Source organism: Rhynchophorus ferrugineus, unplaced genomic scaffold (genome assembly GCF_030347505.1).
Source record: "Rhynchophorus ferrugineus isolate W39M unplaced genomic scaffold, kcgeb_rfMv2 rfM8, whole genome shotgun sequence".
NCBI lineage: Eukaryota > Metazoa > Arthropoda > Insecta > Coleoptera > Curculionidae > Rhynchophorus > Rhynchophorus ferrugineus.
The window spans coordinates 3079971-3107495 of NW_027472587.1; the positions used below are offsets into that span (position 1 = coordinate 3079971).

The 27525-nt window shown below is 33.3% G+C and overlaps 1 protein-coding gene across 2 annotated transcripts in view; it reads right to left on the minus strand.

Annotated features, from left to right (window-relative positions):
• Positions 1-7960: 7960 nt before the first annotated feature.
• Positions 7961-27525, minus strand: part of LOC143200520 (uncharacterized) — a 76118-nt gene continuing 56553 nt past the window's right edge. For both annotated transcript variants that reach the window (XM_076410958.1, XM_076410959.1), the window contains exons 2-3: positions 18940-19081; positions 7961-8721 (exon numbers count right to left, since the gene is read on the minus strand). In XM_076410958.1, coding sequence (XP_076267073.1) covers positions 8614-8721; positions 18940-19081 — 250 coding nt within the window. In that variant the 3' untranslated portion in view covers positions 7961-8613. The remainder of the gene's footprint in view (positions 8722-18939; positions 19082-27525) is intronic.

Genomic DNA, 27525 nt, shown 5'->3' on the forward strand with positions numbered 1-27525 from the left:
TTATGAAGGTAAAAATATATGAACAGCTAAAAATATATTCTTAGATGTAGCACAAGCCTTCGATAAGGTATGACGGCCTTATACATAAGCTACAGAAACTGGGACGGAAGCAACACATTTAACTACTAAAATTTTACATTACAGCCACAATGTTTAGAATCAAACAAGAGGAAGCCTACTTTACAATAAAAAAAGCTAAAACAGGTTACTACAAGGAAGCGTATTGGGGTTTTATTCTTTAACTACTCTACACATGTGATGTTCTGACAATGGGACTCTTCCTGTCGGTGATAGTAGAGAAGAGGCCACATGAAAATTACAACAAAATTACAAATTCACAACAATATAAAAAATTGTATCAAAACCTGGAATATAAAAATTAACGAAAGTAAATTTGCAGATGTACAGTTCACGTATAACCAGATCGAATCAGCATCAATCAATAACAATAAATAAAACTGTGGTTCCACATAGCAAGAACACTAGTACATATCTCGTATTTAATAAGGTATCTCGGAATGAATACCGATGCAAAAGTTCGGAGTGAACATGTAAGAAGAATAGGAAAGAACTGGAGCTAAAATATGGGAAAATGTATTGATTAATTGGAAGAAATTGAAATCACATTTATCAGTACGCAATAAATTGCTGTTATACAAAACCTATGCGGACATATGGAACTCAATTATGGGGATATCTCGCGAAAAACAAACAAGAACAAAGTCCTAAGAAGTTTTATAGGTGCACCGAGATGTCACTCAGGAAATCAAGAGAATTGCAAGGAGAGATGAGAACAGACTCCATCCTCATGTCAATATCGAAGTAATATAATTGTTGGATAACATCAGAACAGGACGTAGACTCAAAAATATCAAACCATTTGAACTTGTACAGTGTAGTTTAGCGAAATGCATTTAATAGAGAAACAGCAGTTAATACATAAACATTATTATACTAGAGATTATGATAGGGCCTGTTGCGCATATTTTTCTGGTCGATTGTAAAGAAAAAAACTGGTAAAAACACAACCTTCGCACCGACAATATGGTACCAACTATGCGCGAAGTTTCTATGTGTTTAATTATGTGGAGACCGTAAAGACTTTGTATGAAGACTATATGAAGACTACGTTTAATTAGATACATTGCATTTTATCCACTATTGCTCCTCTCTTGCATACTTCGTACCCAAAATAAAGTGAGAACACTTTCTCGGCTGGCTTAATTGTTATTCTCGTTAACAGCATTTAGCAGTTATTTCTGGGGTGGGTAAGACCTATCCAATGATTCTATCGTTTCGGTGAAAAATATACACCCAAAATATTGTTTATTTACACCATCGGATGTCTTTTAAGGAGATGAAATGTTAATATATTCCGTCTGGCTCTTGGCGTCCGCACTCTCCTTATCTTAGGTGTTATGCGGCTCTAAATAGTCCTGGTTTTCCCCATAACTTTTCACACTTTGAATCGAAATCTTAGAGATTACCTTATCTGAATATTACAAACTAAGGTATATGTGTTTCAAGTCATTTTTGTGGTCCTAAATAGTTCCGATATAGATAAACTTCACATAGACAGACACCACCCAAAAATAAATTGAAGTCTAAACTAATTTCTACATCTATATGTATGTGAGCATCCATCCTGTTTCAGAACAAATAGCGATAAAAACAATCTGAATTGATCCTTGTAAACAGAATGGTATTCCCGATGAGACAAAAGATTTTTACAGAATTGTGGGACTCTCAATACTAAAAGAGAAAACACCCAAGTGTCGCCCTCAATCAAGGATCCAAGGATGGAGCTGGACCTATAAAAACCCCGATACAGATACTCGATGGTCTACCAGGTGATTGCGTGGTATAAATTCTGGCGGTTGCAGATTAACCCGAGCAGAACTCAGCCTGTTCTGTTCCTCCGCAAGAAGGACGTCCGTGATTATGGATGTTAATCGATAAACCCTCTCCCTTGGTTCCAGAAGGTATCATACTTTGGTCTCCAGTTTGACCGCAGGTTCCAGTGGTCAGCTCAAATCCAGCGCGCTATCTGTAAAGACAATGGCGTGTACAGTCTACACTTCCCACTCCTCTGCAGAGAAAGTAAACTCCCAATCCCCCAGAAAGCGACTCTATATATGATGTTAGTCCGTCCAGTCTTTCTTGAAACAACTTGAACTAATCCAGGTGTTCCAATAGAAAAAAGGAAGGAATGTCAACACTCACCTCGGATGAGGCATACCGTTCTTGAAGAGTTTCACGAACATACTCAGGGTAAGGTTCCCCCTAGGCTAGAATACCATAACAACTTGATAAAATACCTACCCATTCACAAACCCCGATAGATAACCAACTGCGACAATCCCAGTCGTAGCTCAGGGTCTCTGTCGCCCATAAAATACTTATCTATCCCGAACCCGAAGCGACATCAGCAAAAGACCGTTTGGTTCCAGCTAGTCAATCTGGAGTAAGAAAGAAAACTCGACGGTCTCTTCTTTCCCCGGGTTCCCTCGGGTAGCTGTGTCGTCAACTGTATCATGTGTTGTCAATCACTCGAATAAATCACAAATAATCCCGTTAGCTTCTATCACTTCACCACGTGTCAATCCTCAATTCTCACATATCCCTAGACTAGGTTAATGTAAAGATAAATTGTAGGTTAGTCGGCAACGACCGGTAACGATGTAATAAATAAAATTGCCGACTTGGTGGTGCAGTGGTAAAGGCGACAGGACGGTCCACCTCCTGTTGCGATAGTCGCGAGTAAATTTATATTTGTGATTGTCTTAGGTAAGAGTGCAAATTCCGACAAGGAAAATGATCCTAGTCACGCCAGTAACCGGGCTGGGTAAGACCGGATATCTTCTGGGATGATTTCTAAGTTGGTATATATATATATATATATATATATATAAATATATATATATATATATATATATATATATATATATATATAAATATATATATATATATATATATATATATATATATATATATATATAAATATATATATATATATATATATATATATATATATATATATATATATAAATATATATATATATATATATATATATATATATATATAAATATATATATATATATATATATATATATATATATATATATATATATATATATATATATATATATATATATATATATATTATATATTATTATTATATATATATTAATTTAATATATATATACATATATATATATATATATATATATATATATATATATATATATATATATATATATATATATATATATATATATATATATATATATATATATATATTAAAAAATTTAAATGTAATTTAGACAATATTTTTTATATTATAAGTAGATCAAAAATAGGTGAAAATTTGAAAAAACAATAATCTATTTTTAGACAAAAATTATACTGAAATAACTGACTAACTGTAACAGAGACAAAATGAAACCCTTTTCTATTTGGTATACGTTTCGCCGTATTTTCCCGACATGTCTGTACCCTCGAGGTTTTCTATTAGGGCGTTGTAATCGCTTGGCAGTTGCCAGAATTTCTGTTTTCCGTCTCATCCCGTTCCAATAGGATGCGGAGGTAATATCGGAACGTCAATCAAAGGAACGGATCAGCTGTTAATGGGATCGGAAAGAGAAAAAACGGCGAACAACGAATATTCTAAACTGGAAAAGTGTGAAAGTCTGTGTTGGGTATTTTTTTTAGAGATGTTTTCCAGCTATAAATAGATAGGTGATGTCTTTTTTATTTCAATTCACTTCCAATATCAACAATTTAATATAGTTTTCAGCATAATGTTGAAGATAATGTTATTATTGTCGTTCGGTTGTTGGAGAGGAAACAATGTTCTAAATAAAATACAGATTATTTTCTTCCTTTTTTCCTTAAATTAATATGTAAAGACCAATTGTTTATTTAAATTATTATTATAGTTTATTTATATTAAAAGAATTATGACTTCGAACGAATGCACTTACTGAATCGTATGCCTGATTTTGGAGAATACTGACGTACAGGAATTCTATTGTTTTTGATTCATTCTTTTGTTTTTTTTTGTTTTTCGACATTTTACTGCGTTTGGTCTTCTGGTTCAACTTTTCAGTAATTCCTACTGGTTAGCTCCTCCGTCGGATTCTTAGTAGTGGTGGACAAGGCTGGTCCAAAAAGCCCTTTTCTGTACCCCGATTTATTCAGAATATCATCAGGTGGGAACGACTCTTCCAGCTAGGAACTTTTCACGTCGATGGAACACATGCGTGTCGGACTCTTAAGGACCTCGGATCATCTTTGTGTTTATGGTTATAGGCGTCACAAGGTATACCTTTTGACAGACTTCGCCTAGCCTCGGTACTTGAAATCCAATTATCCGAAATAGTCGACAAGGAGCCGATGTGGTAACCCTTTCTTGGTTGGCATGTTATCACCAAACATTCGATCTTTTCGTATCTATCTATTCGTATATTCTTCTTCTTCGTTTAATACATAAAACAAAGTCGGGGTTTTCGAACACTTATAACTAGAGAACGGCTGGACCGATTTCATATTTTTTGATTTGTTGGATTGCTCTCTGTTCCAAATAGCAGAATAACTATTAAAAGTATTGGAAAATTGACGAAATAATAAAATAAACGAAGAAACATTTTCCCATACAAAATGTCCCTGGGTTCCGTACCTGTCAAACATTTATTGTTAACAAAATTTTAATAATTACATGTTACACTAATATGCTTTAACAATCTTAATTTACAAATTAATTTATTATTACTGTTCTGCTGTATTTATATTAATATACAAGCAAGGCTGGTACTTTATTAATACATCTTTATGTACTTTACAAATTAAAATAAAACCAACCTACTTAAGCTAAAGTTAAGAATAATTTATACATTGTAAAAGTGAATGTATGTAATTTGTGGCAGACAAAAACTGAGAACAGTTCTGAGACGCGAGAGCCCTATGCGGATTTTGACTGATGTATACGCAGCAGTAGAAAGTTTCGCATTTTTGGAACAATGGTAATTACCGTGGATTTCCAGGTTTAAAAGCCGTGATAAGGTAGCGGACTGTGGTGTGAGATGAACGTTGATGAATGAGGCCATAAACCTTTTCTGGTCACAAAGGAGAATGGCGATAATGTAGAACTGGCATATCTGGGTAAAGGGGGATTTTCGATAGGACAGTCTACCTGGGGTAATCTCTTTCACCGTCACCGCCCTGGCATTCGAGCTGTTGGAAATTGTTATATGAAAGGCTGAATATTGAAATACGAGAAATTAGTCGTGCGTTTTTAATTACTGTTTTACTCAGGATTAAACTAACCTATGAGCAGTATGTTTTGTTGACAAGAGCAGTAAAAGCTCTCCGGATTTCATCGATTGCGGTATCTCTGTTCATTGCTGGTGTCTAGCTTGCCGGCTAGTCTCTTTCCTCCTTCATTTGCCCAGGCGTATGTCTTGGAGGCCGGTACAGAGATTTGTTGAGGTTTCGGTCCTTGAGTCTTTGGCGGTATTCGTTTTTCGCGCCTTATAAAGTTGACAGGGTGCTCATTTTCGCGGTTGGAACACTTGACTGATGTTATTCTGTACTTTTACAGGATCTGGACGAATGGGTACCGGCATATTTCATGCACTTTGGCGCGACTTGGCAGTTCCTGGAGGAGTGCCCCTATAGTATTGCAGGACAGTTGAAACATTGTGCTGGCTGTTACTCTCTGGTCCAGCAGGTATTCAGTCTTGAAAATATAGTGCTCATCTCTGGAAATTATGACCTGGGTGAATGGAATGGCGACTCCGGCTTTTGTGTGTCGACTCTTTATGAGGGATGGACGGAATCATTTTCCTGGAGTGTTTCTCTAACTTGGTTTTCTGTTATTGATTTCAGTAAGTCTCTGATGATACCATTCAGTTGCCTCTCCTGTAAGGATCTGAAAAAGTGGAAAAAATGCATTCTCTCCTCCAGAATCTTGGTTGCCAGTATTGGTGTATTTGTCAGTGGTTTTGGGGTAGAATACCACTTTGCAGTATCATAGACGGGATTCTTCGTTCCTTCTTTTGTTGTTTTGGGTTGGCCTGCGTTGGTGTGTTAGTAGTTCCGGAAGTTTGTTATTTTTTAAGTTTCTCTTCACTACAGGAGGAAAAGTAAAATTTACCTCCCTTTTCCTCTTCTGCGGTGTCTGTAGGAAGTTTTGAGTTTCTTGTTTCATTTTGTCCTGTGTTTGTTTTACCCTTCAAATTTTCCTGATTTGCTCTTTTAATAATTCGTTTTCTCGTGTGAGCTCTTCGTTGCAGGACTGTATTTGCTGTATCAATGTGTAGCTCCGTGGCATTCTTGGTCATGTCTTGGAGGGCTTTTGTCCTTCCAATCTTCCATATAACTTCATAATTGTGTTGTTTGATTTGGGGTTTTAGGGATTCAATGATTGTTACTGTCGCTAATTTTCCTTTATTACTTAAAGATCCGTTCATTTTTGGGTGATTTTTGACTGGGCTTTGATTTAAAATCATTCGCAGGTATCCAGATATATTGGGGTACCGACACTTTATTAGGATGCCGTTCGGAGTTGCCGACACGTTCGGTCACTTTGAGCGCTCGACCTCGGCTATATGTTGTTAATGACAACTATTTGTTGCTATTTCAACAACTATTTCAACAATATTGCGTTAACATGTATGTCAAAATCGAAACGGTGAGCCTAACTTTCATCAGGTTGAACCAAGTTAAATTATGTTCGGAAGATTATATCCATTTACGCGATACAATTAGCATCTAAGGAAATGCAGCTAGTGGTGGTTTTTTTAATCAGCGACGTACATAAATGGCTCGCATCACATGCATGTGAGTATGCGCAAAATGCAATGAGAGATGTTTGTCATTATGGTCGATCAGATCTATTAATTACAGTTACGTGTAATCTTAAATGGATAGAAATTGTTCAAAAACTGCTCTCCAAGTGATCGGTCCGATATCACCGCACGTATTTTCAAGCAAAACATACGTTCACTGATGAATTACATTATTAAGCAACATATTTTTGGGATTACTCTTGGACGTATTCAACCGAAAAGTAAAAACGAGGTTTGCTGCTTTTACATATTCCTATTTGGTTAGTCAAAAGAATTCAATTCATGATGTATTTTTGATGATGTTTTCGTTATGATGTTTCTTTAGTTCGTTCGTTTTTTTAGTTCGACATGATGTTTTTATTACGAATACGATTCATGGACCACGCGGCATCTTCAATCGTCAATCACCCTGCATGGTCGACGGCAAGTATTCCAAACGTTATATTGAATCTAGGGCAATTATAAATAAAGCGGGACTTAGAACTAAACTCTGAGGAACTGCAGTCGAGAAAATTCTTGACAAAATCCGGGATATTACCCATGAGTCCGAAGCAGTGCAAATTCTTGATTATCAAAGACCTATTAACTTTATCAAATGCGTTTTGTAAATCTAATGATAATGCCCGCAGGTATTTTCTGTTGGAATAGGCATTACTAATATCAGTCTCTATGCCCACCAAATGGTTAACTGTGGACCGACCAGTACGAAACCAACACTGAAAATTAGATATTAAGGAGTGGGTTTCCAGAAACCCAGATAGGCGGTTGAGGATCATATGCTCGAACATCTTACACAAATGGCTGGTGAGGGAAATGTGACGGTAGCTTAAGGGAGATGTCTGGGGTTTGCTCTTCTTCAATATTGTGATCAGGATAGACTGGGACGTGAAGCCTTGGGAAGAAAGATTCTTTGTCAGGGAAATGATTGTTGTCAGGTCCAGGACTGGAGAAACGGTGGCGACTGAGGGCAGACGATAGTTCCGCGAAAGAGAATGGGAGATTGATGGGTTCCACATTAGAGTGAGTTGTAGGGTTGGATGGGGACCGAGGAAAGCCAGAGAGGGTATATTAAATTATATTAAAGGGTACATTATAAGAGAAAACAATTGAGTTCATAAATATATATGTTTTATTTCGAATTTTCCTAAAATGTAAACTACAAAATGGTTCTATTCTTAATGCTAAATAAAAATACAAATATTATTTCTAAAAAACATGCTGTTTATAACTGGTTCGATAGGAAATAAAATATTCCTCAGTCTTTCAAAAATTAGTATTGCATATTTTTCATTTTTCAGTTTGATTACATTCATATTAGTTTCTCACATTTTTAACATCACTATCAATTTTTTTTAATTTGATAATTATTTTATACTAATATAGGTTTTTTTTAAGTACACAATGCATCAGCTGGGGAAGGCACCAACGTAACAGTAAAGCTTGTCAGACATTACGGTTTCTGCTAATACGCATTCGTCATTCGGTAAAGATTATTTATTAAAAATAAATAAAAATAAGCTTCTAGCCTATGAGAAACTAAATTTGAACATGGAACAACACAACGAACAAATAATTAGTTTCAATGGTGATGTATGTATCTCTAAGGGATACACATCTACGTTACTTCAAAACTAAAAACAGGAAACAAAGATATATTTGCGGTTATCCCTTCTAAGATTAAGAGGCTTTTACAAGGCGCAACCGAAAATATCCTATCAAGAAAAACTCAAATAAACAAAGTGTACTGGCTTGGAACATCTGCATTCAAATGATCTTCCGCTCGAGCTTCTCTATCCTCTTGAGATTTTCTATCACGGCGTTGTGCTCGTCCAACAGTTTCCAGAACTCATGTTTTCGATGTTCAGCCTCGTCCTGTAACAATAAAAATCGTCTTAAGTGTCGTTTCGTTTAAACATCAATCAAACCGAGACCGTTAATGAAATCCAATCGAGAAAAGAGACGATGTCATGTCGAGGAGAAAGCGAATAACATTTCCTCGACGGAAATCCTTTTGTCAGCGCCCTGATATTTGACAAAAGAACAATTACGGATAGCTATAAAGGTTTTTCTGGTCTCGCTTATTACTTTGTCCGTTTAAAGAATAAATGGAAACAATATTACTGTGAAAAATGTCACCTTAATTATAATTTGTTTTTTTTTTGTACATTTAAAATTGATTTAACATACCATTAACTCGATAAATATGCGACTCGAAAATAATTATTTCTTATAACATTTAGGTATATTTAAACTGACGAGAGAGTGGAATTTTACCGTGTCGCTCGTATCACTTAATAGAATCTTTATTGTTGGAATAACAAATAAACCAAAATATTTGAATTTAAGCATGATTTTCATTGCAAATAAACAGATTGGGAAGGGGATAAAAGATACCAGAATGAAATTAGTTATTTGGTATATATATGGAAATGTATTATTATTAGGTTCTTGTGTCTATTCTGATAATTTTTTCAGTTTCAAAATGCATATGTGTTATGTAATATGGTGTAGGAATGTTCGTCGGGTCGGTCAGTCGGTCGAAATGTGTGGCTGCCGCTGCGATTATTGGTCAGAACACTCACTACTATTTTTGGAAGGAATTTGCACGAGAGCTGGAAACACTGTTTATTTTAAGGTTAGGTAGCGCTGTAGAAGTGGTACTATTACAAGGGGATGGAGAAAAGAAAAGAGAACGAGACGTCGTCGTGATCGTCTTTTATAGCCTGGAACTACATGGTACCAATCCACCGGTGTTGCCAACCTTTGTAGTTATTGTTGATGAATTCGTGGTGGCCTAATGGGTCGTGGCGGTCGCCACAACGGCTCGGACTATTCTGCCACCTGTTAGGATTCCGGGGAGGTCATAAAGCTGTTCTCTTTTGAATTCATTAAATTAACCGAAATATTTTTTTATAACATCTTTATTAGATACGCTTAGTACAATCTTAATTTACAATTAATTTATTACTACTTTTCCTATGTACTTGGATTAATTAACAAGCAAGACGAGTGCGGGAAAATACATCAGTATGTATTCCTCAATTATAAAATTATAATTATTTATTAATTATTAACTTATAGCTATAGTTTACACTAATATTACACATTAAATGTTCACACAAGTTCGTATGGTTTTGTTGGTTTCAATCTCCTGACATCCTGCGCGCTGTCCAGCAGTTGTATTGCTTCCACGTTAATATGACTTAGTAATCTTTCGTGTTTCAAGGCGAAGTCCTGCACAACTTCGCAAATCCATTTGATTTCCAGGTCATCGTGCAGTTATTCATTGGTTACATAGCGATAGGCATTGGTAACCAATCGAGGAACCTTGTTTTGACAGCGCCGTATGACTAACTGATTTGAATTTTTAGTGCAACCCCATATTTGCACCCCATAGGTCCAAATTGGCTTTATACTTGTATTATAGATCAACCTCTTTGATTTTAGATCAAGTTGAGAGTATCTTCCGACTAACCAGTTTAGTTGTTTTATTTTGGTTCTAATATGTTTTGCTTTTTGTCCAACGTGATGCAAAATATAAATATCAAGAAAAGAAGGACTAATGTTGGATTGGCAATCGTTCCGTAGTTACTCGAAGCGTTTCTTGGTGTAGTTATGTTGATCTCGGGCAAAAGCACGTGAAGCTGTGAACTATAAAGATGGATTGAAGGTGCTCCACGACTCCGAGCCATAAACTATTCCAGTTAAGAAACATTCGAGCTTTGAAAGACACCCCTAGCCCGTGGATGCGCCACAGTTCAAGGTGTAATGCCACCAAAAACGGTCTGAAGTTGCTGTGAATTAATATAGTCTACTGAAGTTTGGACTAGAAAACTTCTAAACTAGAAAATGGCCACCAAAGGCGAATTGCAGTAGCTCAATTTTTTAGTTGTAGACTATTGGAATCTAGAGTCACAAACATAGAATCAGTGCCATTTTGAAGAAATTCAAAGGAAAACTGGCGGCAAAAGGCAAAACAAGCTATAAGATGTCCAGGCGGAATAACGATCACGTACATCCTTGTGGCCATTTCTTTATTTATTTATTAGTTTATTCGAGAGGAGGGAGGTGTTACATAATGCAGCCCTGACTCAGCCAAATTTAAGCCTATCTCTACAATGAATAACTCATAATGCTAAATGGAAAACTATTATTTTATGTAGACAAATGTCGAAACCATCGTAATTATTAGTGGATTACATTAATAATTTGCAATTTCATCAATAAATGTCGCTGATCAAAATACATGCCGGTACCACGTACAGTACTATTACGCATAAGTTATATTATTCACTCTTTATTACTTTTAGCTTTAACAATACTGATCTCCTATTGCTTTATATGTAAACTGAAAGCTTGTTGTATTTTTGTTGATGGTTTTTTTATGGTTATTAAAAAATGAGTAGAACGTTAGGTGTCCCTAAAATTATTGCAGACGCGTCTTATATTGTGGAAATAATACTGCCACTGGTTATTATAAGAAATCGATAATAAAGTTCTGGCTTAAAATGTAACTCTTGCAATATATATCATATATCTTCATATATCACCATATCCATCAAAGGCGAATTATAGCAGCTCGAAATGCCATGACCTATTGAAATTTGCCATCAGTAAAGCTTAAGATATAACTCTGTGTCTTGAATATCATGGAAATTCACATACTTATAGAAACATTATAATGCAGAAGATCAGAAAAAACAAATTGGCGGACTAAACTATAAGCAGAATCGATACTGAGATAAAGCTTTATTACAAGTGAAAGTTGTTCCTTTCCCTTTGGTTATTTCTTCAAAACACATATGTTACAACGCGCTGTACTAATACAGCACTGGTTTTTATAAAAGATTAGTGCACTGATGTCAACGTTTTCCTACTTATTAGAATATAGAATAGTTTCAAAATAAATTAGAACCATTTCCTTTTAATCCCTATCAATTTCATAATTTATGCATGTTAAGTTTTTGAAGAAGCCTAAAAATAAACCGTCATAAACAAAAAGTTAGTGGACTGCAACGGCAGGTGAATATGAAAGAGTAGGTTTGTATTTTAGTATAGATATTTAAAAAAAAACGACTTGTTTAAATTTTCAAAATTTATTAAACTTTAAGGATATTCCGTTAAGAGGATTTTTTAAAATATAACTTTTAAAATATAATATAAAATATAACTATAGTAATTAATCCCAATTTTTTTTCAAATGGATGCCATAATATCTCTATCTTTAGAAGTAGAAGTATCGGTTTGATTTTAAAAGATTGCTCTGGTTGTTATGAAGGTGTAGCGATATGCATCATAACTGTTTACTTGATTTGAATAAACCCTCTACGTAATCGTTTCCGTATCTTAAGAAAAAGAGCCGTAACAGATCAGAAATACTTTGGATTTTTACAATTTTTGAAAAATTCGGAAAATTCTCGTTTCTTATGGAATAGCCGTAATTTGACGTAAAAAAATAGTTTGGCTTTGGTACGATAGTAGCACTACTTTTGATCAAGAATTTTCTCTTTTTCAGTTTCAGAGTACTAGAAAGGTTGCAATCCAACGAGGGAAAATGGCCAATTTTCTTGAAACAACCCCAATTCAGCAGCCTGTAACTTTTAGGACTTTTAAGTTTTTTACTATTTTTCATTTTTGTATTCTTTAGGAATTAATAAATACTTAGTCAAAAATAGATGGTCAAATATTGATGTTATTTTACTTGATAAAATAGGAAGTTTAGTTTAGTTAGAAAGAAAAGAAAAGTTTCATGCCTCTAACTAGAAACCTGTTAAGGTTAAAAATTGGAAACATGTTTTTCATATTATTATTGGTATAAGTATTACCTCTTCAGACTCACAATTGTTTACGAATAGATTGAATTTTTTACGTTTTTGGACAAAATAAAAACAAAAATATGATCAATTGTATCCAACGCCTTGAGATTTTGGAACAAATAGGTTCAGGAAGAGTATATTTGGCTCATCCTATTCAAAACATAGGAGTTCTAAAAATGATTAGTAATTAAATCATATACAATGTAAGGATTATAAGATAAGGATTGTTTTCAAGATATGAAGAAAAAACAAATATCCAGTAATACTCCTTGAGAGTATAATAATAACATAGGCAATAGTACATCATCAAATTTCCACCAGCAGTAATCTCTATTACAGAAAATTATCATTTCCGTTTGAAAATTGTCCGAGATCAAAATACAAGTTGTACGGGTTTTCAGAAACGTGTCATATTACATGATTCAATTTTTTTATTATCGCCGATTTCAATAACCATTATTACACTAGTGGAGATTGAAATCGTGAATAGAAATGTAGCTAGGAAACCATTAAACATCCCGCCCGTTACATTGAAATAAAGCAGGAAAAAACCTATGACTAGATTTTTACATACATATTGTGCTGTCATGAATTTCATATTTTCGTTGAATCCCAGAAAAAGTTGTAAAGTGTAAAGAGTAGCCTAATTAGGTTATAAAACTGGCTATGTTACATATTTATTGAATCAATTAATTTTTTTTTAATTAAAATTACTATCTTTCGAAGTAGAAGTATAATCGGTTTGTTTTTAAAAATTGTTCTGGTTGTTTTGAAGGTGAAGCGATATGTATTACAACTGTTTACTTGATTTGAATAAATCAGGCGCATTTTTGTTCTTCAGGTTTGTATAGGAAGAGTCTTTTCGTTGGGAAAATAGGATTCGGAAGTACCGACGTGAGCACGGACGGGAATATTGATTCGGGTGGGGGTTACAGTATTCCGGAAATAGAAAAAGAGTCGTTCAGGTCACAGTTACTAAACCTTGTGTACTAACCTAACATTGGTTCCACAAATTTTTCATAGTGACAGTTTATATATCTCTACATTAAAGAATCATCTGTGGTATTGCATATAGCAAAATTTAGGTTAACTAAACAGCACCTGCCAGAAGTTTTAGTTTTAATTATTCATTTTAAGGTAAAAAGGTGCAGCATAAGGTGGCAACTATTAAACCAATAAATCATGTACATAATAGTTTCTGTGTTTAACGGCACATTCTAAAATTGAAAGAAAAATATAATTTTTTTTCAGAATTTCAAATATTTACCATTTAAGAATACACCCCTAAGAGGATTTTTCAAAATTTCTAAACTAAACAGACTTTAAAAGACTGGTATCTAAAAACGAAACTTCAAACGCGTTTTCTTCGAAATAACTTTTTTCGAGGCTGTTAGCATGATAAATTCTACTAAACTCATTTACTTAAAACTTGGTATGAGTATTCGTTATAGATCTTCTATCGTATTAAGGCAAAACTAACGATGTTACGATCGTAGAGTAATATATTCTCTATGATATCGATGTTTAATATTTAAAAAAATCCATCAATGTCAATGGCGATTTGGTAAATATGGTAATTGTCAAAAAAAGTTCTTTAAAAATCTGTTTTTTCAAATTTCTAAGCTAGCTTAATAGCAACCTTAATGAAAAGATCTTTCGCTCTGTATATGCAAAAAATCTAAAGAAAAAAGAATGATTTAGACAAATGATTCATAAGCCAGTCATTTGAACTGAGATAGGCAGAAATTTAATGTCAATCTTTCATTGCAGGGTAGCTGCTTCAAGAGTAAAAAATAATTTTTACATCGGAATATGACCGGAGGTGAAACTCCGATAATTTACGCCAGTCCCAAGAATATCAACATAACCAGATTTCTTAGTATAAATAGAGTGTGTCAAAATCATATAGAAATATTTTACTGCACTCACTATATTCACATGATCCTCAAGTGACATTTTTCTGAGATGGAAATCAAAAATTTTCTGAGATACCAATACTTTATTTAGGAAAAAAGCTTGGAAATGATGAACTGGAAGAGTAAAACGAACCAATCATGTTAGATCCTCAACACGGATGCTTTTGAAGCGAGAATTAAAAGGAACGCTACCAGAAATATAACAAAAGCATTCATAAATTTTACAAAATTATCATTAAAAAACAATCATGTCCCTCAATAAAATTGAATAATTATGAACTTCCGCAAGCAGACAGCGTTAAATATCTGGGAACGCATTTAGATTAACGTCTGACTTGGAAAAAACATATAGTGACAAAACGCAAACAGCTTGGGCTTAAACATGGTTTATAACAATAATCAAAAACTAATAGAAATCAAACAATAATACTTATTGTCCATGGGCAGTTTGTTGATGTTCCAAGAGATTAATAAAAAAATGACTAAACTGCGACTAAATTAACAACTAAAAGAATACCGGAAATACTAACATATTTCCTGTTATATATTCGAATTAAAATAGAAAACAAATTTTGAATTGTTTAAACAAACATCTGAGATTTTTTGCTGCAGGCAAATTGATAAACCAAAGAGAAGATGAAAGATGTAGCGCGAAAATATGTAATTGCAACGTCTAGACTGGAAAATAAGCTTGAAAATGCACATAAACCATCAGAGGCAATGATTTATTTTGGAAAGATCAATTTTCCACGTTGTTAAGTATCATATTTATTAATGAGCAGGGAAAAGACTCCATATCAACGAAAATCTTTCCAGCTCAAAAATGGTTGCTTTTTACAATATTGTTTGAGGTTAATAATATTATTGTGAACATAATTTATGTTTTTGTGACACATTTTGTCGAAAATAAGAACAATCACTGTTTAAGTGCAGAAAGACATACTTATTTTAATATTTATCATTAATAGCGTAATGGTAACAATAAAAGAAAAAGGTTTCGCTATCATGACTTTACAAATATCTATAAAAGTAGGTAAACGAATCTTATTACTTGACACCCATATACTAAGGCATGTTAATAAAGAAAATGGGTAAGTACCAATAAGTTCATTTTTATCTACTTTATATTGAATTTCACATTCATATAAGTTAGATCTTTTTTTTATAACATCTTTATTAGATACGCTTAGTACAATCTTAATTATATATTAATTTATAACTACTTTTCATGTGTCCTTGGATTAATTCACAAGCAAGGCGGGTGCGAGAAAATACATGTATTCCTCAATAATAAAATTATAATAACTTATAGCTATATTTTACACTAAAGGTATACATTTTATATAAGTTCGTATGGTAGGTTCGCTTCAATCTCTTGACATCGCACTGTCCAGCAGTTATATATTGCTTCCACGTTAGTATGATTTAGTAATCTTATTTGATTTCCAGGCCATCGTGCAGTTCTTCGTTGGTTACGTAGAGATATGCATTGGTAATCAATCGAAGAACCTGGTTTTGACATCATTGTATGACTAGTTTAATTGAATTTTTAGTGCAACCCCATATTTGCACTCCATAGGTCCAAATCGGCTTTATTGTTTGTCTTATAGATCAACCTCCTTGATTTTAGATCAAGTTGAGAGTATCTTCCGACTAACTAGTATAGTTGTTTTATTTTGGTTCTAATGTGTTTCGATTTTTGTCTAACTTGATGTTTCCAATTTAATCTACCGTCAAGATGGATAACAAGGTATTTAGCTGTTTGAGGAATCGGGCATCCATTGAGTGATAAAATTAATTTTTATTATTTCGCCGCAATGTATAATTAACGGGGACAGATTTGGAGCTATTAAGTTGAATTTTCCAATATTTCGTCCAATTGTAGATTTTGTTGACTGACACTTGTACTGTTTCTATTGCCCTAGGCAGAGATATGTCATCTGCCATAATAATAAGAATTGTATCGTCAGCAAAGATTCCAAGTAGTGTTTCTTTTGTTGTTGGAATGTCACCAGTGTACAGCAGATATAGAAGAGCTCCTAAGACGCTACCTTGTGGAACTCCAGCAGAAATAGTTTTAAGTGTCGAGAACGCCATTTCGTGCGATACTGTAAATTTTCTTCCGAAGAGATATGAGTCCAGCAATTGACAATAGTTATGCGGTAACAATTGGCTTATCTTACAGATTAATCGCAAATGCCAAAGCCGATTAAAAGCTTTGAGACATCCAGAAATATTGCAGGGTAGTATTTCTTTTCCACAAACGGTTTTTCAATAGCCTCAGTTACTCTGTGTGCTTGATCGATTGTTGAATGGTGATTTAGGAAATCAAACTGGAAGTCTGGTATTATTATAAAATGTTTAACATGTTTAAAAATTAGTTTCTCAAATAGCTTTGATATTGCAGGTAGTAGCGAAATAGGCCTGTAAGATTCGACTTGTTCTGCAGGTTTGTCAGGTTTTGAGCATAATTATTTATGCCACCTCAAAGCATTCCGGAACATGCTTCAGTCTTAAACAGGCTTTAAATATATATGCCAACATGATGATTGCTCTTCGTGGCAGTTCTTTCAATAATCCACTTGAAATGTAATCTATACCAGGTGTCTTTTAAGATTGAGGTTATCAATTTCAGTGGCAACTTCCAATCATTCAAATCATTAATCCATTCATTTCGATCATTTTTAATTGGCGGTACTCGAATAATTGGTCTTTTATATCTTCGAGTTGCTATTCATAGCGAATAATCTTTGTCTGCTTCTGGGCTTAATTCACTTACATATTTTTCGAAGCAACTCTGTTTATATTCTTTGATCTTTTAATTCGTCTAATTATTAATTTTATTAAAATTAGTTTTGTCTGCAGCATTTCTTTGCCATACTTTTCTAGCTTTTCGCCTGTCTTTTATCATTTCTCTAATTTCGAGAGGGTAAATTACTTCATATTCTGATTTCTCCCTTGCTATTGGGGTAGTATCTTTTGCAGCTGGCCGAATTTGTTCAATTAAATTTTTGGTTTGTTGCTCAAGATCATCTATACTTTTAGGTCTTAATTTTAAACTGATGATGTTTCTATAATTTCCTTAAAACCAATCCAACCTTCTTTTGATGATCGGTCATGGTCGTGATGAACTGTGGGTAGGCCGTTAATATCTGAATCAAATCCGTATTAGGAGAAAACACCTTTCTTCACATTTGCATCTGAGATGAGATACATCTGGGCTATCACAAATTGCTTCATCAATCCGAACTTTATACGCAGCAGTGGTGAAAGAATTTTATGTGGAGGCACCAATGTTTCTTGGAGGACGTTCTTTTCACCAACTTTAAGCTCCCTTGGCGGTCAACTCTTTTTAGTCCATTGCTCGGTCTCTAGTACCATAGATACAAAAGGTATGGGTATTTATGGCTAAACCCAGCTTGCTGTCCGAGATAAATGCTCAAAATTTTAAAATCGCCGCAGATTTGCCAACCATGATCTTCATATTTTACTTTTGGAATACCGAATGATTTCCATTAATCGAAGCATAAAAACAGCCGTTGTGAAGTAAAACTGCTTTAAGGTGACTTTTTAATAAATATATGAAAATTCGCCATTGCTCTGTATCGTATTGAATCTTAAATGCATTTCAATACAATATTCCATATTATTTTCGTTGCAGAATACGAAAATAAATAGGAATCACTTGAAAATACTTTTCAAAAACCGATTTTTTATTTAAACTTTAGTATTTTAAAAATATATTTATAATAAAAAACATTGAAACTATCAAGGTAATGCTGTATACTCAGGTTTCATGATAACAGACTAGATAATGGTCTTAAAAAATAAGTATTACTATATAAACAACTCTGGAAAGAGTAAAGATAAGAGACGTCTCGTTCAATATATAAGTAAAGTTTTATCGGAATCTAAGGAAATTAGAGACTGCCTATACTTCCACAGAAAACTCTAATGTAAGGTATAATATTTAGTAAATATTTTGCCATTACAGAAAAGCTAAGCCCTGCATCATGCCCACTAGCAAAAAAAATATTCCATCCATATAATATATCTTAATTAATGAGAACGCAGAATTAATAATAATTTAATAATATAACATAAATATAATGATATAAAATATATATAATAATATAAATTAATTGAAACTAATAATAAAAAATATTGATATTAAAACATAGAATATAAAGACACACATTTCGAACCTTCCTTATTATATATTTCTTATAAATACTAATTACCAACTGAATATTATTTTAGGATACGGGTAAGATTGATATTATAACAATGTGATTACACTATTTGTTATAAAAATTCGCTAGTTTACTCAAATCAATAGTGATAGAAAATATGCTCACCAAGAACTTTTTGATTGAAGCATCTGAGTACGATTGTGTGTACACTATAGGTGTCGAGTACTGTTGAGATCCGTTAAGCTGGCATGTCCTGGTCTCTTTGCTGTTTGATTCTTTGCAAGAATCAAAGTCGTCAATAACAATGCTGAAAGTAAAAGAAATTGTTAGTGATCAATTTACTCATTCCAGTAGATGTAACAATGGTTAGTAATTTAGATTATTATTAAAAAGTGTTACAAGGTTTAAAAATTCTCAATATATATTATACAATGCAGCGTTACGGCCCTGACTGTCACGGCCATGTGCAAGAGTTCTGTTTTAAGACTACCTAAATGGTCGACCTATAGTAGAGTGAGATGGGTTTCCACAAAAGGTGGATTGAACATGCTCAAAGAGCCATAGCCATAAATTATTCCAAGTAAGAAACATTCAAGTTTTGAAAAACAACCCTAGTCCATGGATTCTAGGCACATTCATCACAGTTCAAAGTGTAAGGCCATCAAAGGCGGATTGAAGTTGTCATGGACCAACACAGTCTACAGAAATTTGACAGAAGCTTGCAGTTTGGGATGAAAAGCAACCATAAGCGGATTGTAGTAGCTCAATTTCTTCAAAACTTGAAGATCCATTTCATAGAGGGATATCATAGAAATGTGGGTGGAAACAACGCCATTTTGAAGAAGAGAATAAGGTAAATTGTCTTAAAGAAAGTTTACAACAACTATAAAGTGTCTGGCTATCGCGACCATGTACAAGGGATATCTGTTTTAAAATTAGCTAAATGGTGAACGAGTGAGATAGATTTTGTCTGTTTTCTAATAAATAAAAACCCTCAGTGTCGTTTTGTATAGCCGTTTAACAAGTCGCCTCTTCTTTTCTTGAATAGAGTTTTTAAAGTAAATAGTTTTTGTGTTCTAAACCCTTTTCCATTTTGTTACTTATATGTGCGATAAGATAAATTATATTAAATTCAGTTTTAGTTTTAACAACAAATTATATGAATTATGGTCTTGGCCTTAAGGATACATCCAGTGGTAAGTTCTAACAAGTAAATAAAAAGCGAAGTGCTGTTCTGTCGGAACATGCCCCATCAATCAGAAAAGGTAGTGGTCGGATGGAGCCAGGTCTGGAGTGAGGAGGTGCGAAAACCTCCCCATCCAAGTGATTTCAACACTATTTTGACTGGTTTTGCGATATGAGACAGTTGTAGCAGTAAAAGGTTCTTGTGGTTAGAGCCGTATGTATCTATTTATCAAATTATAACTTTCATCAGCTTCTTTTGATGAAATAAGGGATTAATGCACGTTTCTAGACACAAAACCAAAACCAGCGACATTTTCAAAAAATTATAAATCTATAGTACTGTTGCTTTGTCGAAACATAACTTTGTGCCTTTTTGAAGTTAATGTCAGATTTAAACATATTACAAAACCTAAAAATTCAGCACCATTTTATCTGGTATAATCTTATCCATTTATACCTATGCCATCCTTTCAGATGAATAAATGATTACCATCATACTCCTATCTATTTCCAATTTTTGTTGTTGCTTACACTTCATCACATTCCCGATTATAATACGAACTTTTAGTTTATAACTACCACTTCAATTAAGTCACTTTTATGTTGTCCTTAACATTCAGTGTTGCGCTCGAAAGAAATGTTATACTTTATCAATAAACAATAATAAGCGCTAAAAACCATAAATTGACAGTTGATTCTTGTTGAGCTTAAAATATTATCAAAGTATGGATGTAACTTAATTAACTTTGAAGAGATTAATTAAAATTTTCAGACAGATTGCCTCAGTTGGTGATGCTAAACCTATTAGCCTTCCAAAAGCATGGTATTCGAATGCTAATATCGTAGCCGTGCGTGTAAAATCATCCAGGGAATGTAACAAACTCATTTTGACCTTGATAGATTTGAATCGATTTATAGATTTTGTAACTAATATTTATCAGCCTATAAACTTAAAAAAACTAGTATGTTTTTTAGTTAAACAATATCAATTAACGGGTTTTCGCGAATCTATTTCTAAACGTATTGATAATAATTATCACCAAATCGAATGTGTTTACATAAAAAGTTACCATTTTCAGGGAACTGTTTTGTGTTTGTTTAAAACAAACTTAACTTGAAATTTATTTAAATAACAAAACATCTTTTGTTGCACAATATTAGTGTTTTTTATAGAATAATTTATGTATACATTTCCTAGTAATTGGCTATACATTTTAATCCATTGAAATGGAAAACTAATAAGTTACTTTGTTAACTGTAACAATAAGTACGCACGAAAAAAATATCAAGCTTTCTTCAATGTACTTGTCAAAAGTCAAGACAAAAAATGGGGTCCACATGTGTTATGTAACTCTTGCAGATATATTCTGGAGGGTGATTTTATTTTATTTTCTTTTTTTATGCATGGAAGCATTCATTGAGTTACGTGTTACGTCTTATTGTAGGCTGGTATAGAGGTGATAACTAAAGATCAATGAAGTTTGCAGTGCCAAGAAATTTGGGAAACCAATTGACCATAATACATATTGTTACTATTGTATTGTAAATCCACTTAAAGGTAAAAATTCAAAGAAAACATCTTATTCTGATCTACCACCGACATCCGCTCCAATACCCCACACACACACAAATCGTGTAGCTACTCCTCCTGTATTAGAAAATTAACTACTCTCTCAAGGTAGCCATCCACCACGGAGTTCATCCGTATCCGTACACTCCGAATTCGATAGTGAATCTGAAGCTAAAATACCACACCTCATATATTCTGAAGATAACCCTCTTCTAAGAAAAAATTAATTATATCTAATAAATTTCTTTTTTCTTTTTATACGTAATTTTAAGTTTTGCTAATTATATCGCTGCTTTTTAAAATGTTTGGAGAATATCGATATTTCTTTGGGCTATATATCAATATTATTATTTTTTCTTAAAAATATCGAGTTATCTTTTGAAAATTATAGAATTTTTTTCTGGTTATGTAAAAGCCACTTTTATTTGTTTATATCTTTATTAGAACGCAAAACATGTACCTTTCAAGGAAATCATAAATCGTTCCGAATATCTATGATACTTAGAATTCCATCTAGCAATTAGAAATTTTAATTTGGTCCGTTTTAAGAAAGGTTGCGAATACAACACGTCCTATGGATGTTAGAACTACCTAAGAGTTTATTTATAAAGACGCGACGCTCAGAGTCACTACCGTTTTCGCATTAGTTCATTTTATTATGTTTTGTGCCCCTCAAGCTTTTTAAAATAGTGAGTTTGTTCACAGAGTATTCCAGTTTTCTCTTTTTTAATTCCTATTTATTAGTTATTAAAACTCTATTTATTATTTTCTATTTGTTATTCTCTATTCATTACCCTCTTCTGATTTGTTTATTTATCTATTTATCGTTATCTGTTTTATTGTACTCTATTTTATTATTCCATGGAATCGTCCGGCTAAAAAAGTGGCTAAAGTAACTTGAATCATACATAAAGACCACCAAAAGTGGTTTCTGATGGCTCTTGGTTGCAGCGTATCTAGCATTGTACGTTCATCATAACTGGATCTGGTGAAGTGAGTGCGCAATAGAAACAGTACTGTTTATTTAATTATTTATTTATTAGCGAGACCTACTAACCTTAGTGGTAGGATGTCGCGTGTTACGTCCCTTGATCTTATTGCAACTTAATTATTGTTAGAGTTCAGGTATAAGCTGGTACTTTGTGCGTTACTTTCCCCTCGCACCGTGTGCACTTGTCATACTTTATCCTGGCATAGTTTATCACTGCTGTCAGTTACGGTTATTGTCTGTTTAATAATGATTGTCCATCAATGTTATTGTCTAGCATTGCCATCGTCTTTTATTGAGATTATCAATACCATCCATTATCAGTATTTGTCGACACATTTATTTATCGACATCATTATTTATCAGTGTTATGATCCACCAGCATAACAAATTACCCGGTGATAGAGCTGTCAGTATTTTAACTGTCAGTACCGCTATATTTCATTATTATCTGTCATTAGAAGTATTTATCGTAATAATCAACGATCCCTGTTATATTCCAATTATGTATAATTTCACCCTTGTAATTACAAATTGGTTGCTCAGGTGTGTTTTCATTATATTTTCAGAACCATCCCCCTGAATGAACCAGATGGTTATCTTGACATCAAGATCTCGCACGCTTATTTGCTAAATTTATTTTGCCATTTTTGAGTATGTAGTTGATATAACAGGCAAATTCAAAAGTCCACGGCCTACCATAGTAAAACACGTATTTTTGGCAAAAATTAGTTATTTTTATTCAACAAAATTCTCTCCAAGGATGATACACTGATTATAACGACCCTCCAACTTTTCTATACCATTTTTGTAGTACGATTTGTCCTTTGCTTAAAAATAAGCCTCAGTTGGATGAAAATTACTTCCCAGCGAGCATTCTTTTGAGATCTGAGACTAGGAAACAGTCGCTGGGGCCACATTTGGAGATACGTATACGGTTCATAAGGAAGCAATTCAAAGTCCAATTCGTGGATTTTTGACACGGTGCATTGACTTGGTGAAGCAGCACGTACTTTCCCTTCAATTGCGGCCGTTTTTCGGCGATTTTGTCCTACAAACGATCCAATAACGCTATATAATAGTCGCTGTTGATGGTCCTTCCTTTTTCAAGGTAGTCAATGAAAATTATTCTATGCGCATCTCAAAATACAGATGCCGTAACATTGCCAGATGACTGTTGCGTTTTCCCACGCTTTGGAGCGGGATCATCGTGTGCAGTGCACTCGGCAAACTGTCGATTGGACTTCGGAGTGAAATGGTGTAGCCATGTTTCATCTATTGTCACATTGCGACGCAAAAACTCGGATTTATTACGCTTGATCATCTTAAAGCACTGCTCCGAATCATCAACTCCTCGTTGTTTTTGGTCAAAAGTGAGCTCGCGCGGAACCCATTTTGCACAGTGCTTTCTAATGCCCAAATATTGGTGAATGATATGATGTACGCGTCAGTTGGGATCCTTAGAGTGTTTGCTATTTCATTCAATTTCCATTTTCATTCATTCAAAACCATTTTGTGGATTTTTGTTCTGTGTGATTGTTATTCTGTTCTGATTTCTGTTCTGTTGATTAATGTTTTGATCGGTAACAACCTCTTTTGGGCGTTCATTGCGTTCACCGTCTTCGGTGCTCATTTCACCATGTCTAAATTTAGCATAACAATCCTTGATGGTTGATTTTCCTGGGGCAGTGTCCGAAAACTCGGCATCAAGCCAAGTTCAACTCTATTGGCTTCAACTGTATTTTTCCCTTCAAAAAGCAATATTTTATCAACACGCGAAATTCCTTTTTATCTATTTTTTTTCATAATAACAAAGTTTACTTCACTCAAAATTATATAATCCACAAACTAATGATCCGACAGCTGTCAAATTTATATGCTCATCTTTTGAGGGTTAGGGCTAACTGAAACACATGTGGATTTAATTCTAGTAGCGCCATCTATGTGTCAGGCCGAGGAGTTTTCAATTGACCTTTTATGATTTATTTTGATCTCCGTTTTTATTTATTTAAGATGGTTGATTACTTTTTATATTTTAATTAAATAGGATTTATATTTTACGCCCTGGATTTACAAACAACCCTACAGTAGTTCGAGGTCCCTAGTTTGACTATCAAATGTGTTTTGTTGTTTTAGTTTTGGCCCCTGTATAATAAAAATTCCAAACCGCAAATTCGTGGAAAAATTGATGAGTCACATCGCGTTATTTTTAAACCAATTTTTATCTTAAAATAGATGCATATATAGAGGTATTTGAACAAGCAAGGATCCTGTAAACAACCTTCCTACACATTGAAAACAATATTGGCAAGCCCGTTATCTACATTACTTTCCATTCATATAAATGCTACTAAGTCAATCTCTGTTCATTCAAATATCCTGTCAAAACTGGCCCGGTGCCAATGTGGAAACGTTTCGACGGCGAACCATGCAAATCTCATAACGAACACGCAGAAAGAATCGCCAAACTTTTCTCTCTCGGTGATCGTTGGGAGATGCGCGTTTTTCATTTTTAATGAAAATATCCCGATGGGTCTCGGGGAATTTTAGCGGCGCGATAGGAGGCTATTTTTAGTAGCGACATCGTTTAAATTCATTTCGGTAAAACATTGAGGGGGAATACATTACCGGAGCGCACTGTTTGGTTTACCAGCGACGTAAATATTTACCATAAGGAATACGAAACGTCTCTGTCAACATATCAAGAGAAAAAATCAATTTCGCCTTGACTAAGGGGGACCTTTGCTTTGGTTTAGGATTTTTATTAAATCTATATTTCGAGCAGTGCTATTTGACTTCATGTATTGATGATTTAACCGAAAAAATATGCCAATAATTTCGATTATATTTATCTTTGCATGGTATTTTAAAAGAGATCGGTTCAGGTTCGGTATCTATATAAATTTAAATTTAATACGTTCAAAAACAATGGATTGTGGTTTGATTTTTGAAACCTACCTTATAAACCCAACATGTTTAGGAGATTTATAGAAAATAAAGGTCGCAGTCCCGTTTTCTAACTATTAGCAGTATTTTTAATTTCACGCCAAAAGTCACACACATCGGTTATTTATTAATAGTTTTCTAATAAAGTACTTATCAATAAAGAACATATTTTATCAGAATAATAAAAGTGATTCAGATTATATGATGATTATGCTTTATCTGCCAATTATATAGTTAAAAATAGTACAATATCTATTTTACTATTGTACAATTGTTCTTAATAGTTCTGTAATAATATAACATTAATGGCATAACTTATTCATTCCCTTTTATTGTTTGATCTATATATAACTTATTATCATTAAAAATGAATCTACATTCATATTTTGGGAGGTTATTGTTCATTTTTTTATCATGTTGCCTATTATCTGTCTGAATATTACTCAAATATGTTAACATTTTTTTTACACATTTAAACTAATTTATTCTATGTTTTGGACCGTCAGTAATTAAGTTTTACTTAACAGTAAATGTATATTTATTTGTGTCATCGTTTCCTATTATTTTATTATTATTTGATTTGCTTGTGTAAAGTTCGAGTATAATTTACTATGTATTCGATACTATTTGATTCATAATTAATGATATTTCGTATCTTCTTTCGAGAGATTAATATAACTGTGTGCTAAGACTACAACAGGTCTTTTACTAATTCAAACTAAAAAAACCAATACGAAGTTTAAGATATTAGTTGACAGAAAAATATTCGTCTATACAACAAACTGGCTGATATGTAATTAATCTCAGTCTATCTAGGTACCTAGTCTTCGAATAATGTTAATGGAGATGACAGATTGAAATCAGAAAAGAAAACTACGAAATTCAACCAGCTAATCGAATAACAATAGTTTTGTGTTATTACATTAGTACATGAGTAAATGTCATTATGAATATTGGGAGAATAAACAAGTTTCTGTCGTTTTTAATCAAGAATTGTACATTTATTATGTATGTATTAGTGTATCCCAAATAAAAGTGATTATTCACTATTTTTAAACATTTGAAACGCTAACATTACCATCTTATAAACTACAAATTTTTTGAAATGAAAGAAAGCAATTGACATTTTTGGCTCGATACTCGAAAATTATTAAAAATAAAAAGAAAATATATATGTTTGTACAAATTTGTTAAGCATACGTTGTTCACAAGTTCCCTTCTTTTGTTGAAGAATGGAAACACCTTTCAAAAATTTTTCAAACAGTTTTCAACTTAGTTTTATATCTTTCAGATATGTACGGTTACTGAAAGTGTAGATTATTTTTTATTCATTATTTCATTTAGACGAAGATATAAATGAGAATGACATATTTTTAATAATTTTTGTCTGAAATATATTTAAGTTTTTGTTTGTTTTTATGGATTTATAATTACGTTAATCGCTTGGGAATATTTAGTAAACCTGCTGTCTAATATAACTTTCGAACCATTACTTTAGATCTATGTGAATGGGTTTTATAAATTATATAAATATAGGTTGGCCCTATTATGTTATTACACGATATGTAAGATAATGTTGTCATAGTATAAAATAAAAATACAGTTCTAGATTAAAATGATATATTTTCTACTATAAAACTATTTAAAACGCTTCTACACAATTTTTTAAAAATTGGCAATATCGAATTAACTTGCTAGTTATGAAAGGAAGGTCTTTGGAGGTATTTCTCTAGTTTCAACAATTTAGTTTTTCACTGACATCAGGGCCAACTATTATTGATAACCCATTATTTGTTAATGCATGATATACCACGTCCTCTGACCCTCTTGTTTATTGATCCGAAAATATGAACGAAAATTTAATGCGTTCTGGTTAGATCTGTTCCATCTAAAAGGATATTTTTTCAACAGTGCTGGTGTATTAAATTATTTGTTAAATTTTAGGATGGCATTTCTTCTAAACACTCGTAAATATTTGTAGATGTTCTGCAAGTTCAAGTTCAGCAACAAGATATGTCTACTGTTTTGGAAGTACATGGTAACAATGATTTTTTAGGGTAAG